This window comes from Zootoca vivipara, chromosome 5 (genome assembly GCF_963506605.1).
Source record: "Zootoca vivipara chromosome 5, rZooViv1.1, whole genome shotgun sequence".
NCBI lineage: Eukaryota > Metazoa > Chordata > Lepidosauria > Squamata > Lacertidae > Zootoca > Zootoca vivipara.
In genome coordinates, this window is record NC_083280.1 from 65,386,974 (window position 1) to 65,400,325 (window position 13,352).

At 46.5% G+C, this 13,352-nt stretch overlaps 1 protein-coding gene across 3 annotated transcripts in view; it reads left to right on the forward strand.

The window, feature by feature from the left end:
* The window catches only part of LOC118096484 (putative lysosomal acid lipase/cholesteryl ester hydrolase), a 56,048-nt gene that overhangs the window by 33,104 nt on the left and 9,592 nt on the right, over nt 1-13,352 (forward strand). For all 3 annotated transcript variants that reach the window (XM_060274872.1, XM_060274871.1, XM_035138381.2), the window contains exon 12: nt 200-271. In XM_060274872.1, coding sequence (XP_060130855.1) covers nt 200-271 — 72 coding nt within the window. The remainder of the gene's footprint in view (nt 1-199; nt 272-13,352) is intronic.

Here is a 13,352-nt window from a genome sequence, read left to right on the forward strand (position 1 = left end):
TGGGACCGGCAGCTAGTTTAGAGTGTTAAGCTGATCTCCATAAAGAGGTTCATGTAACTACTACTTAAACAATGATTTTTGCATGATATCCACATTATTAGCTCTGGTGCACTGCTTTTGTTTAAACAAACCAAATGGAAGTGAAGTGGCTGTTGCACTTTGTGATAAATTCAGCTAAGCGTTTTGCTCTTTCTTACAGAGTCGAAGCGATGTATACATATCTCACTGGCCAGCTGGGGCATCGGCTCAAAACATGCTTCACTGGAGTCAGGTAGAATATTTAACAAATGTATTTTGCTTTTATGCTAAAGGATTTGAAGCCAAATGTGCTTTTTGTGTTTTTAAAGTTACCAAACAGTGACATTTCACCAGCAGCAGATATAATCATTCCCCCCCAGTGGATTTGCTTTTTTAAAATTGAAAATATATTTCCTCTGTATTTAGATGGACAAATGCTACATTTCTGCAGCATTTGGTTGATTTGTATATTAATGAATAACCCAGGTACTGGTAGTGCAACTGCAACCTTTGCCAACCTGCTTGGACTACAACTCCCATCAGCCAAGCCATGCTGGCTGGGGTTGATGAGAATTGTAGTCCAGAACATCTGGAGGACTCCAGGCCAGTGAAGGCTATGTGTTGTAGCATAAGGCAGGCCAAGAAGTGCTATGATTTGGGAGTACATGGTCTTGAATGTACTGTAGTCACTGGTAACATCTGCATGTCCCTGTGAAAAGAACAGGGTTGGGGAATCTTTTTGCCAGCACAGGACAGTTTTTTAAATCAGGATTAGCTTCATAGGTCACTGTGAGGCACAGGGGATATCGCGAAGTCCCTCCCCTCCTGAGATTCAGCCCATCCCCGAGCGCAGGGGAAAGCAGGGAGAGCTCCGTCTCAAGTGGGGAAGCAGGAAGTGGGGTCCGAGGCTCAGGCAGGGTAGCGAAGCCATCGTCCCAGGTGGGACAGGAAGAGGGAAGCAAGGGGGGCAGACCTATTCCCCCAACTCCGGAATTGCGCCGAAAACGTAGGGGGAAGAGGCTGGGTCTCCCCAAGTTATTATGTTGGAGAAAAACGCGCCAAACGCCATTCGGAGGTTCTGATTCTAGCGGATAAGATGTGTCTCTGTAAATAGCACTGCCTTCAGCACTGTAAATACGCAGCACCAATAAAAAGATAAAATGCAGAGCGGTGTAGAGTCGTTACTCTGAAGTAGCCCACTCCGGCCACTGTGACAGCAACCTCCGAATCATTTTTTGGGCTACTTTGGAGTTGCCGGGATGAGCACGCCAGAAGCGGAGAAATGGCGGCAGATCGCGGAGAAAGCCCAGCAGGACCTGCAGCAACTGGCCATGCAGGCACAGGGGGAATTAGAGGCGGCTAAGCAAGAAACGGAGCAGGTCAAGGAGGACTGCCAAAACCTTGCTGAACAGGTGAGAACGCTACAGGAAAAAGAGCAGCAGTTAAGGGTGGTAGCGGCAGACCTCCAGAACAAGTTGGATGCAGAGAAAAACAAGGGGGGAGGGCCCCCCCAACTCCAAGTGCTGCCAGGAAGGAGAGCAGGGACCCTAGTAAGCAAGTTCAACGGAGATCCAAGGGAGTATCATGGCTTTGAGACTGAGATCTTGTATGCCCTTGAGCTGCACAATGATGAGTTCCCTGATGATGCGCACAGAGTAGCGTTTGTAGTGGAACACCTTACCGGGGCAGCAAGGGAATGGCTCAGACCGTTAATCGTGACAAAAAATCCTTGCATGAAGAATGTCAAACTATTTTTAGAAGGCTTAAGAGTAATGTATGCGTCTGATAGCCATATGGACCAGACCAAAGAGGAACTGCATAATTTACGCCAGGGAAACATGACAGTTCGCCAATATTGGGCGAAATTCACCATGCTGGTGCACAGACTGGGGTGGGAACTGCACTCGCCTCCGATGCAAGCTGCATTCTATTTGGGGTTGCATGAGGATGTCAAGGATGAGCTCTCGAGAGGTCCAAAGCCCAATAGCATGGATGAGCTCAGCAAAGCGGCTCTGGCGGTGGGGGTGAGACAGGAATCCCGGTGGAACGACAAGCAAGCAACGCGCGCAAAGCGGGCTTGGTTCCCACGGTCTCTGGAGAAGCCACTCCCCCAACAGCCCTCCCAAGCCACGCCTGGGGCCAGCCAAGACCAGGTACCCATGCAAATTGATAGCGCGCGCGCGCGCGGGCTTTTCAAACCCCGGCGGCACCAAGACGCAAGGAGGGGAGGGGTGGAAACTGCTTCCTCTGCAACTCCCCCCAGCATCTAGTCAGAGACTGCCCACATCGCCGGGAGTGGCAAGGAAAGGCGGGAACGGTTGTGCCCTCCCCCACTGACACAGCACCACAGCAGGGAAACGAGACAGCCTGGCTGCAGGAGACAAGGGGCAGCAGCCAGGCGCAATCGGCAGCCAACAGCCCCAACCCACCCACCCGCGCAGCAAGGAGAAGCACCCCCCCCCAGAGCAGGGGTGGTTCTAGAAGTGACTCTAACGCTCCCAAATGGGTACCCCCTGACGGTCTTAGCGTTAATTGACTCGGGGGCGTCCGCGAATTTCTTTTCGAGAAACTTTGCAGAAGAGCACCAGATCCAACTTCTGCAGCTGGATTTTCCCCTGCACGTCGCCACCATTGACGGCAGGGAGTTATTGGGAGGGGCCATCACCCACCAGACCCCCCCCATGAGAATGACGGTGGGACGACACTCAGAGACACTGGCATTCAACGTCACCACCATCTCAGACCCCCCCATCGTCTTGGGCATGAGCTGGCTGGCGCGCCATGACCCCTCCATCAGTTGGCACCAGAGATGCATCACGTTTGGATCAGACTTTTGTCTGGAACATTGCATGCAGCACCAACCAGGGGAGGGGCCTCCAATAGCCATGGTGGCCACCATGCACGTCAAGGGGGGTGAGGCAATACCCAAGCCGTACTGGGACCTGCAGGAAGTCTTCAGCGAAGCGGAATCCGACCACCTGCCTCCCCACAGGTCCTTTGACTGTCAGATCAACCTGGTGCCAGGGGCCACGCTACCCCCTGCCAAACTGTACTCCATGTCAGACCAGGAACTGGAGGATCTGCGTGCGTTCATCGACAAGAACCTCAAGCGGGGGTTCATCAGAGAAAGCAAGGCAGCGGGGGACAGCCCGGTCTTCTGGGTGGACAAGAAAGACACGCAACAGCGCCGCCTGGTGGTGGATTTCAGACGGCTCAACAGCGTGACGGAACCGGTGGCTTTCCCTATGCCCAGAGTGGACGATCTACTGACAGCGGCACGCAGGGGCAAGGTCTTCACCAAGCTCGATCTGCGGGGGGCCTACAACTTGATCAGGATCCGGGAAGGCGATGAGTGGAAGACCACGATGTTCACGCCACTGGGCTCTTTTGAATATCTGGTGATGCCCTTCGGTTTGCAAGGGGGCTCTGCTTGCTTCCAGGCCTTCATGCACCACGTCCTGGGGTCCCTCCTCTTCAAGAACTGCTTGGTCTTCCTGGATGACATCCTTATTTACTCCAATGACCCAGTGCAGCATGTGAAGGATGTCAGGGAGGTGTTGCAGCGCCTGAAGGAGAACCATCTGTATGTGAAGCTGGAGAAGTGCAAGTTTCACACCAAAGAGGTGGACTTCCTGGGCTACAAGCTGTCAGACAAGGGGCTAGCGATGGACAGGGACAAGGTGCAGGCCATCCTGGACTGGCACAGCCCCAGGACGTGCAAAGATGCCCAATGCCTACTAGGCTTCGCCAACTTCTACAGGAAATTCATCAAGAACTTCTCGCGGGTTACGGCTCCCATCACTGACTGCCTGAGAGGCAAGCAGAAGTTCAGGTGGACACCGGAGGCGCAAGCAGCGCTCGAAGGCCTCAAGAGGGTGTTCGCCTCAGACCAGAACCTGTTCCACGTGGTGCAGGATGCGCCCCTACGCGTGGAAACCGACGCTTCAGACAGAGCTGTGGGAGCGATCCTGTTGCAACTGGATGCCAACAGAGAGTGGAGACCCTGTGCCTTTTTCTCCAGGAAGCTGACCCAACCAGAGCGCAACTACACGGTGTTTGATAAGGAGCTTCTCGCGATCCATTCTGCGTTTAAACACTGGAGACACTTCCTGGTGGGCGCCAAGCACCCCATTCAGGTGTGCACGGACCACAAGAACCTGGAGTTCTGGAGAACAGCCAGGGTGCTCAACCAGCGACAGATACGGTGGGCAGAGTTCTTCTTGCACTTCAACTTCTCCATCCACTACATACCGGGGGAGCAGAATGTCAGGGCGGATGCCCTCTCCCGCAAGCCAGAGTACATGGAGGAGGAGTTGCCACCAGCACCCCGACACGTGTTTCCCCCGTCGGCATGGTCCTGCGGAGCAGCAGTGGTGAGCGAGGCAGAACTCACAGCACTGACGGCAGCAGATGAGTTTGCCACCCGCATCTTCAGAGACCTGCGAGGGGGGAGGGAGCAAGCAAAAGGCTTTGCAGAACGCGGGGGGCTGCTTTTTTACAAGGGAGCCCTGTACCTGCCCACCAACCAGCTCAGAGGTAAGGTCCTCAAGCAGATGCACGACAACCCAACGGCGGGTCATTTTGGAAGGGACAAAACCACTCACCTAGTCATGAGACACTTCTGGTGGCCAGGGGTGCGGGAAGATGTTCGGGACTATGTAAGGGGCTGTGACACCTGCCAGCGAGCAAAGGTGGTCAGAGCAGCACCAGCAGGGTTGCTGGAGCCATTAGCCACACTGCACAGGCCGTGGGAAGTAGTGTCCATGGACTTCATCACAGACCTGCCTTCGTCCAGGGGCAAGACCGAGGTGTTGGTGGTGGTGGACCTTATGTCCAAAATGTGCCATTTTATACCGTGTGCCAGGGCGGTCTCTGCAGAAGAGACAGCCAAACTGTTTGTTGACCACGTATTCAGACTGCATGGATTACCTTTACGAGTTATTTCGGATCGAGGCCGCCAATTTGTTTCCAGGTTCTGGAGGCGGCTCATGAACCTCCTGCAGGTGGAGGTCAGCTTGTCGACGGCTCGGCACCCGCAGACCAATGGACAGGCGGAGAGGGTCAACGCCATTCTGCAGCAGTACCTGAGATGCTACGTCAGCCAGAGGCAAACGGACTGGGTGGATCGCCTGCCACTGGCAGAATTTGCCTACAACAATGCGGTGCACGTCTCCACAGGGGTGTCGCCCTTTAAGGCCAACTACGGGTGCGACCTCAGATCTTTCCCAGAGAGGGAGGGGGAGGAGGAGGAGGAGGGCCCACAGGCAGAGGATTGGGCAGAGGAACTGGAGACGGTGCACCAGCAGCTCAGAGAACACTTGGAGAGAGCCAAGGAAGCGTACAAGAAGGGGGCAGATCGCCACAGGCGACAAGGGGAGGTCATCAGGGTGGGGGACAAGGTTTGGTTGTCCTCGGAGGGCCTTCCCACAAGAGGGCGGTGCAAGAAGTTGGCACCCAGAAGGTTGGGCCCCTTCACGGTCACGCAGCAGGTCAACCCGGTTGCCTTCAGGCTGGCACTGCCAGAGGACATGAGGGTGCATCCAGTTTTTCATAGATCGCTGCTGTCGCCGTACAGGGAAAGCAGCAGGCTCCGAGGCAGCGAACAGACCCCCGAGGGAGGGGGGGAGAGGGGAGGCAGGGAGCAACTCAATGAAGCCACGGCCATCCTTGATTCATGGAGAGGGGTGGGGGGCCTGGAGTACCTCATGGCATGGGAGGATGCGCCGCCTTCCCAAAATGAATGGGTCCCAGCCACTCAGATACAGGAGGAATTCTTGGTGGAAGAATTCCACGCACTCTTCCCACACAGACCCAAGCCCTGGCACATGGAAAGAGAGGGGGAGGGGGAGGGGGAGGAGGTCGCAGAGAGCAGTTCACCGTGGGGATGGGAAGCGGAGTTTGAGGACCCAGAGGAAGAGGTATGGGTGTCTCCGAGGTCCACCCTGTCAGAGGAAGAGGCAGACTGGCAGCGTATTTTTACCCCCACCAGCTCGGACGCCACGGATTTCTTGGTCTTTCAGTCTTCTCAGGCGGAAGGAGGGAGCTCGAGGGATTGGGGAGAGGTGTTCACACCAACAGGCTTGGACAGCACAGAGTTTTTAGGCTTTCAGTCGTCACCGACGCCCTTGGAGCCCCTCGGGAGAGGAGAAGGGGGGCCTGGGAGGGGGGTGGATGTGAGGGACAGGGGATATCGCGAAGTCCCTCCCCTCCTGAGATCCAGCCCATCCCCGAGCGCAGGGGAAAGCAGGGAGAGCTCCGTCTCAAGTGGGGAAGCAGGAAGTGGGGTCCGAGGCTCAGGCAGGGTAGCGGAGCCATCGTCCCAGGTGGGACAGGAAGAGGGAAGCAAGGGGGGCAGACCTATTCCCCCAACTCCGGAATTGCGCCGAAAACGTAGGGGGAAGAGGCTGGGTCTCCCCAAGTTATTATGTTGGAGAAAAACGCGCCAAACACCATTCGGAGGTTCTGATTCTAGCGGATAAGATGTGTCTCTGTAAATAGCACTGCCTTCAGCACTGTAAATACGCAGCACCAATAAAAAGATAAAATGCAGAGCGGTGTAGAGTCGTTACTCTGAAGTAGCCCACTCCGGCCACTGTGACAGTCACATTTAACAGCAGAGTGGGGCCGCCAACCTGTCAATAACCTGATGTAACAATGGATTATTTCAAAGCATGTTGCAAGTTGCAGCAAGTCCCTCCCCTTAGTGTTAGTTGGGGATTCTGATGCAAACCTCTTGCTGATTTGTTTCCCCGAGTCTTTCAATGAAAAGGCCTCTCTGAACTGCCGTCTCAGTTGATAGTAGGTGGGAGTCTTTGGAGAAAGTGTGTGGGCCAAACTGGGTCCCCTGGCAGAAAAAGATTTTCTTGTGGAGTGAAAGTTCCTGATCCCTGCAATATATTTCACTTCTGCACAAGGGGTTACCCAAGCTACTTATCCACGTAATCTAGCTGCCGGGAGCAGAAAGGAAAATTCAGATTATATGACACAAGAAATTGGCAGCCCATAAATTACATGGGAATTACTTCCAAGTAAGTGTAAATTATTTTTACTATTTAAAATTTTAAAAGATGGAGACTTCCGGGTTGGTCGCGGTCGAGTCAAGACGTGGGTCGAAAAGGTGGGAGCATAATCTCGCTGATTTGGCCCTTTTGTAGGGGGCTTATAGACTCTCTGAGGGCAACGGAGGGTCGGAACCCTCGAAGGAAACTTTCGGGGTACGAAGGGAGGAAAGCGGCGCGGAAAACGGGGCTAGAAAACAGACTAAGAACTGATTGAGTAAACCTGGAGGCCCTCGCGCATTCCGAATCCCCTACCCCCCTATAAATGGCCTCGAGAGAGAGACAACCTAGCGACAGCTACAACATCGAAGACAATAACTAAAGAGCAAGGCTTAGTTCCTTTTTTAGAAAATTTATCGAAGACTTACCTTAGCCTGTGCTTCTATCGGGGAACGCTTGAGAATAGCGACGGGAACAAAGAAAAGGGCTTGCCTGAGCTCCCGGAGGTTGCAACATTGTAGCGAGAAACGCGGGGAGTGAGACAAAGAAACTTAGGAACAAAAAAGGAATCCAAGGAACAGAGAAATAAGGGACGACCCCCCCCCAACGCCTGGTCTGGAGGTACCCATAAAATGTTTTGGGGAAAGGACGAGGCGGAACGACGGGAGACTAGCGACTAACGATCAGCCAAGGAAGCAACAAGGAAACACCGGAGAGCAAGCGGGAAAAAGTAAGTCGTAAGTCGTGTAAGGGAGAAAGGAGTGGGGGTGTTCCCGGTCCCGAGGGAAGGAAGGAAAAGTATCTTTTCCCTTTTTTTTTAAAAAAAGTGACTCTCATTGACGGAAAGTGGATTGGCGGTGAAGAAGGGTAGAACACAAAACCCGGAGGAGAAACCCCAGAATGCAATTGTACCAACTTATTAAACTAACTTGAGAGCTGGGAGAGATCAAGGGGAGGAGGAGACTAGACAGAGAGGTAGACCACTAGAAAAGAAAATCGGCAAAAGGGGGGAAAGGTCTGGCAATTACAGAAGCCCAAAATGGCGACAGCAATGTGCTGAATCACGGCCAACCGGAAACAACTGAGTACAAAGAACGGGAAGAAGAGGGAAGGGCTAAGGAGTGAGAGAGAAGCCCCATAAGCAAAGACATTAACAAAGGCACAGCGACATCTGGTGGCGATCAATATAAAGACTAAGAAAGTGCAACTAAAGGGCGTAAAATAGAACAGACAATAGACCCTAATACCCCTCTCAACGTGGCAACTCTTATAATAAGACTTTCCCCCTTTGCACAGCCTCTATTCACTATGCAAGCTTAAAAATAGATGCCCAACCCCCCCCCAAAAGAGACAATTAGCTCCACCTCAGAAGTGGGAAAATTGGAAGGTCTAATCCAATTTAATTGGGCACAATACTCCCAAAATATAAAAATCAACATGAAGAAAAGGCTTGAAAATCAGGCAACGCCGGCTGTAGCAGGTCAACAAAGGCGTCAATCAAACGCAGATACCGAACCAATGGATATAAGGGAATTAATTCTAGGAATGAAAGCAGAGATTAATGAGAAAATGGACTCTATGAACGAGAAGCTAGATAATATGGGAAACAAAATTGAACAAAACTTGAAAAGAATTGAGGAAAATTCGAAAGCAATAATTGACCTGAACAAACAATATGAGGAGCTGCAAGAGAAAAATAAAGGGATAGAAGAAGTCACCCAGAGCCTGTCAACCAAAATGAGCAAACAAGAGGAAACAGCTAAAAAACATGCAGAGGAGCAGAGAGAACTGAAAAGGGCCCAAGAAAGAATAAGAGAAGAAATGCAGAAATTAAAGGATATGCAAGAGGCCACCTGGGATACAATTGCGATGCATGAACTTAAACAAAATGATTTGACATTGAGGTTTAGAGGTCTGAAAGAGAACCCAGAGGAAAATGTGGAAGACACCATAATTAAGGAAGTTGCAAAGTGGATGGAGTTACAAGAAGAGGATGTGTCTATATGTGTTGACAGAGCTTTCAGACTAAGAACGAAACAGGCAAAAGCTGGCAACTGGCCAAATGACTGTCTAGTCTTTTTGAACTCTAGAATATTAAGAGACAAAATAATGCAGCACAAAAAAACACAAAAGCTGAGGATAGAGGACAGAGACATTGTCATTATGAGGGAAATTCCACCAAGACTTTTGAGGAAAAGGTCGAAATACAAATTATTAGCAGATGCTCTGCAGAGGAATAACATTTACTATAAATGGGAGTTTCCTGAAGGGATAACCTTCACATACAAGCAGGTTAAGAGGAAATATACGACAGAATCACAGGTGGAAAAGTTCTGGAGAAAATATGCTAGTGCGTTGGGGGGGGGGGAGGTTGTGGAGAAAAAGAAGAGGAAAGGAAAATCGGAAAGTGAAGAAGAAGAAGATTAGATTAAGAATAAATAAATAATTACGATAGGGAAGGAAGAGGATAGATGTTCTACACTTGATCTATAACCCAAAGCTAGTCAGGAGAGTGAGCAAAATGATATGAGAAAGGAAGATTTTAGATAATGAGTGGTTGGTTATGGTAATTTTGGTAATTTTGTGTTGTTTTATTTAGATTATTTCTTTTTTGTATGTTTCTTTTCTTGTGAATATTATCTTTTTTCTGATGATGTGTTTACTGAGAAAGTAATTTTATTGTAGATTTTGTTGTATGTAGAGAAAGAATAAAGGTAATTGGTATAAAGTATATTTGGTGTCAGGGAGATTAAGATTGGAAAGTGCGGAAAATGGATTTAAGACTTACCTCTTGGAATGTGAACGGATTAAATAGCAAATTAAAGAGAAATAGATTGGAGCGCCTGCTGATAAAAATGAAATCAGATATAATATGCCTGCAGGAGACGCATATAGCAAAGAAACACCGCAGATTATTGGTGAATAAGAAATTAGGATTGGAATTTATATCCTCAGACGCAAATAAGAAAAGGGGTGTAGTATTTTACATTAACCCCAAATTAAACCCAGAACAACTATATAAAGATAATGAAGGAAGAATTATGATCCTAAAAATCAAAAATAAATTAGAGAAAATAATTTTAGTAGGGATTTATGCGCCTAATCAGAATAAGTCAAAATTTTACCAGAGATTGGAGAATGTGATGTTAGAATATAGTGACCAAAAAATTATTCTTATGGGGGATTTAAATGGGGTAATATCCACCGAACTGGATAAGGTGAACAAAGAGAGGAAAAACAAAAAAGAGGGGCGTCTCCCAGAATCCTTTTTTCAATTAATAGACAATCTGGATTTGCAAGATGTATGGAGGCGTAAACACCCCACCCAAAGAGAATTTACATTTTACTCGTATCCCCAAGATTCAGAAAGTAGAATAGACATGATCTGGGCGACTAAGGATTTGATGTTAAGATGTAAAAAAGTAGAAATTTCGCCCAAAACAATATCGGACCACAACCCAATAGAGATGGAAATAATTGGCGCAGAGAAATGCATTAAAAGGTGGAAGCTAAATGAATTTTTATTGGAAGATGAAAGGATAGTTAAGAAAGCAGAGGAGACAATAAGAGAATTTTTTCGGATAAATTTGAATCAAGAAAATAATTTAAACACAGTTTGGGATGCTGGGAAGGCTGTCTTCAGAGGGTTCTTCATTAGTCAAAATAGTTGGAAAAAGAAAGAGAGAGAGAAGAAATTAGAAAATCTTTTGAAAGAAATTAGGAAGAATGAGAGAGAATTAGAGAATACGAGGAGTAAAGACAAAGAGGATATGAAAAGGAACATTAAAGTATTACAAAGTCAAGTCTCTATGATTTTAGATGATGAAATAGAAAGGAAAATAAGATATTTGAAACAAAAGAGTTTTGAGCATTCCAACAAGGCAGGAAAATACCTAGCCTGGCAATTAAAGAAAAAACAAAAAGAAAGGACGATAGATAAAATAATAAAGGAAGGGAAAATAATAGAAGACCCAAAAGAAATTGCAAAACACTTTGTACAATTTTACGCCAATTTATACAAGGAAGGAAAGCCAGATCAAACTAAAATTGATGAATATATTAAAAACACAGATATATTAAAAGTTGATGAGAGGGGAGTGAAATTATTAAATGAACAAATAACAAAGGAGGAGATACAAGGAACAATTAAAAGAATGAAATCCGGCAAATCCCCAGGGACAGATGGAATCTCGGCAATATTCTACAAAACATTTATAGCAGTACTGACTGACCCCCTGCATAAATTATTAAATGAAATTTTAGAAAAAGGAACAATCCCGAAGACATGGGAAGAAGCATACATAGCTCTCATCCCAAAGCAGAACTCGGACAAAAATCAAATACAAAACTTCCGGCCCATTTCATTATTAAATAATGATTATAAGATCTTTGCAGACCTGATAGCCAATAGAATGAAAAAAGTATTGAAGAATATGATAAATAAAGACCAAACAGGATTTCTCCCAGAAAGATTTATGCATAATAACATCAGGAATATCATCAACATCTTAGAACATTTAGGCTTGAGGTTTAATAAAAAGGTTGCCTTTCTGATGTTGGATGCGGAGAAAGCCTTTGATAAAATTTCATGGACATTTATGAAGAGGTGTATTATAAGGTTGGGATTTGGAGAGAAAATTATAAAAGGAATCGAGGCAATTTATAAATCACAAAGTGCCAAGCTAATAATAAATAGTGAAATATCTGAGGGAATTCATATACGGAGGGGGACGAGGCAGGGCTGCCCATTATCCCCGCTATTATTCATTTTATGTCTGGAGTTTTTGTTGAAAAATCTAAGGGAAGAAACTAGGATAAAAGGCATAAAAATTGGCAAAGATATACACAAGGTTAAGGCGTTCGCGGATGACGTCATAGTCACTGTGGAAGACCCATTAGAGAGCATCCCAAAAACTATAGAAAAAATTAGAAAATTTGGTGAATTAGCAGGATTGGATATAAATATGAAAAAGACAAATTTGCTAACCAAGAACATGACAAAAGAGGAAGACAGGCAACTACAAGAAATAACAGGATTGGAGGTAGTAAAGAAGACTAAATACCTGGGAATATGGATAACAAATAATACAAACAATTTGGTTAAAGATAATTATATTAAAGTTTGGAAAGAAGTCAAGAGGGATTTGGAAAATTGGAACAAATTAAATTTGACGTTATTAGGTAAAGTGGCTGTAGTTAAAATGAACGTCTTGCCGCGAATGCTTTTCTTGTTTCAAATGTTACCGATATTGGGTACGGGGAATAACATATTTAAACAATGGAAATCGGATTTGACGAAATTTATTTGGAGCAATAAAACAGCTAGGATAAAACATAAATTATTAACGGATTCTAAAGAAAGAGGGGGGCTAGCCTTGCCAAATCTTAAATTGTATCACGATGCGGCAAGTTTTTTATGGTTAAAAGATTGGATAACCTTAAAAGACCATGAATTATTAGACTTGGAAGGAATTGATAATAAATTCGGCTGGCACGCTTATTTAATAGATGGGAAGGTAAGAGTTCATAAAGGGTTCAACAGCCATTTAATCAAAAAATCCCTTTTAAAGACCTGGGAATGTTATAGAAGGCTGCTGGAACCCAAAACGCCGAATTGGGCATCACCAATTGAAATAATTACAATCAAGAAGGTAAATTCAAACGGGAAATGGGGGAGATATACAGATTTACTGCAAGAACAGGAAGGTAAACTCAGATTGAAAAAATATGAAGAAGTAAAACAACACTTAACAGGGTGGCTGCAGTATTGTCAGATAAATAGCAGATTTAAAGAGGACTATTTCAAAAACGGCTTCCAGAATGAACCATCATTATTAGAAGTTAACTTGTTGCAAGGGGATCGGAAAGTTATAAACAGGATGTACAAAGTATTATTGGAGTGGGATTTAAAGGATGAATCCGTAAAGGAAACAATGATTAACTGGGCGATAGATCTGGGGAAACCAATCCTAATGGAGAGTTGGGAAAAACTTTGGAAATATTCGTGGAGATTCACGGCGTCAGAAACGATCAGGGAAAACATGGTTAAGATGTTTTATAAGTGGTATCTCACGCCGGTTAAAATTAAAAAAATGTATAAAACCCATGATAATCTCTGTTGGAGATGTAAAAGAGAGGTAGGGACATTTGTGCATATATGGTGGCACTGTGATAAGATTAAAATATTTTGGAATGCAATTTTGGAGGAATTGAAAAAGATATGTAAATATAACATTAAAAAAAAACCGGAATTTTTTCTACTAGGGATGTTGGGAGAGGAAATTAAAAAACAAGATGAAAAAATATGTTTATACGCAACGGCAGCTGCAAGAATTC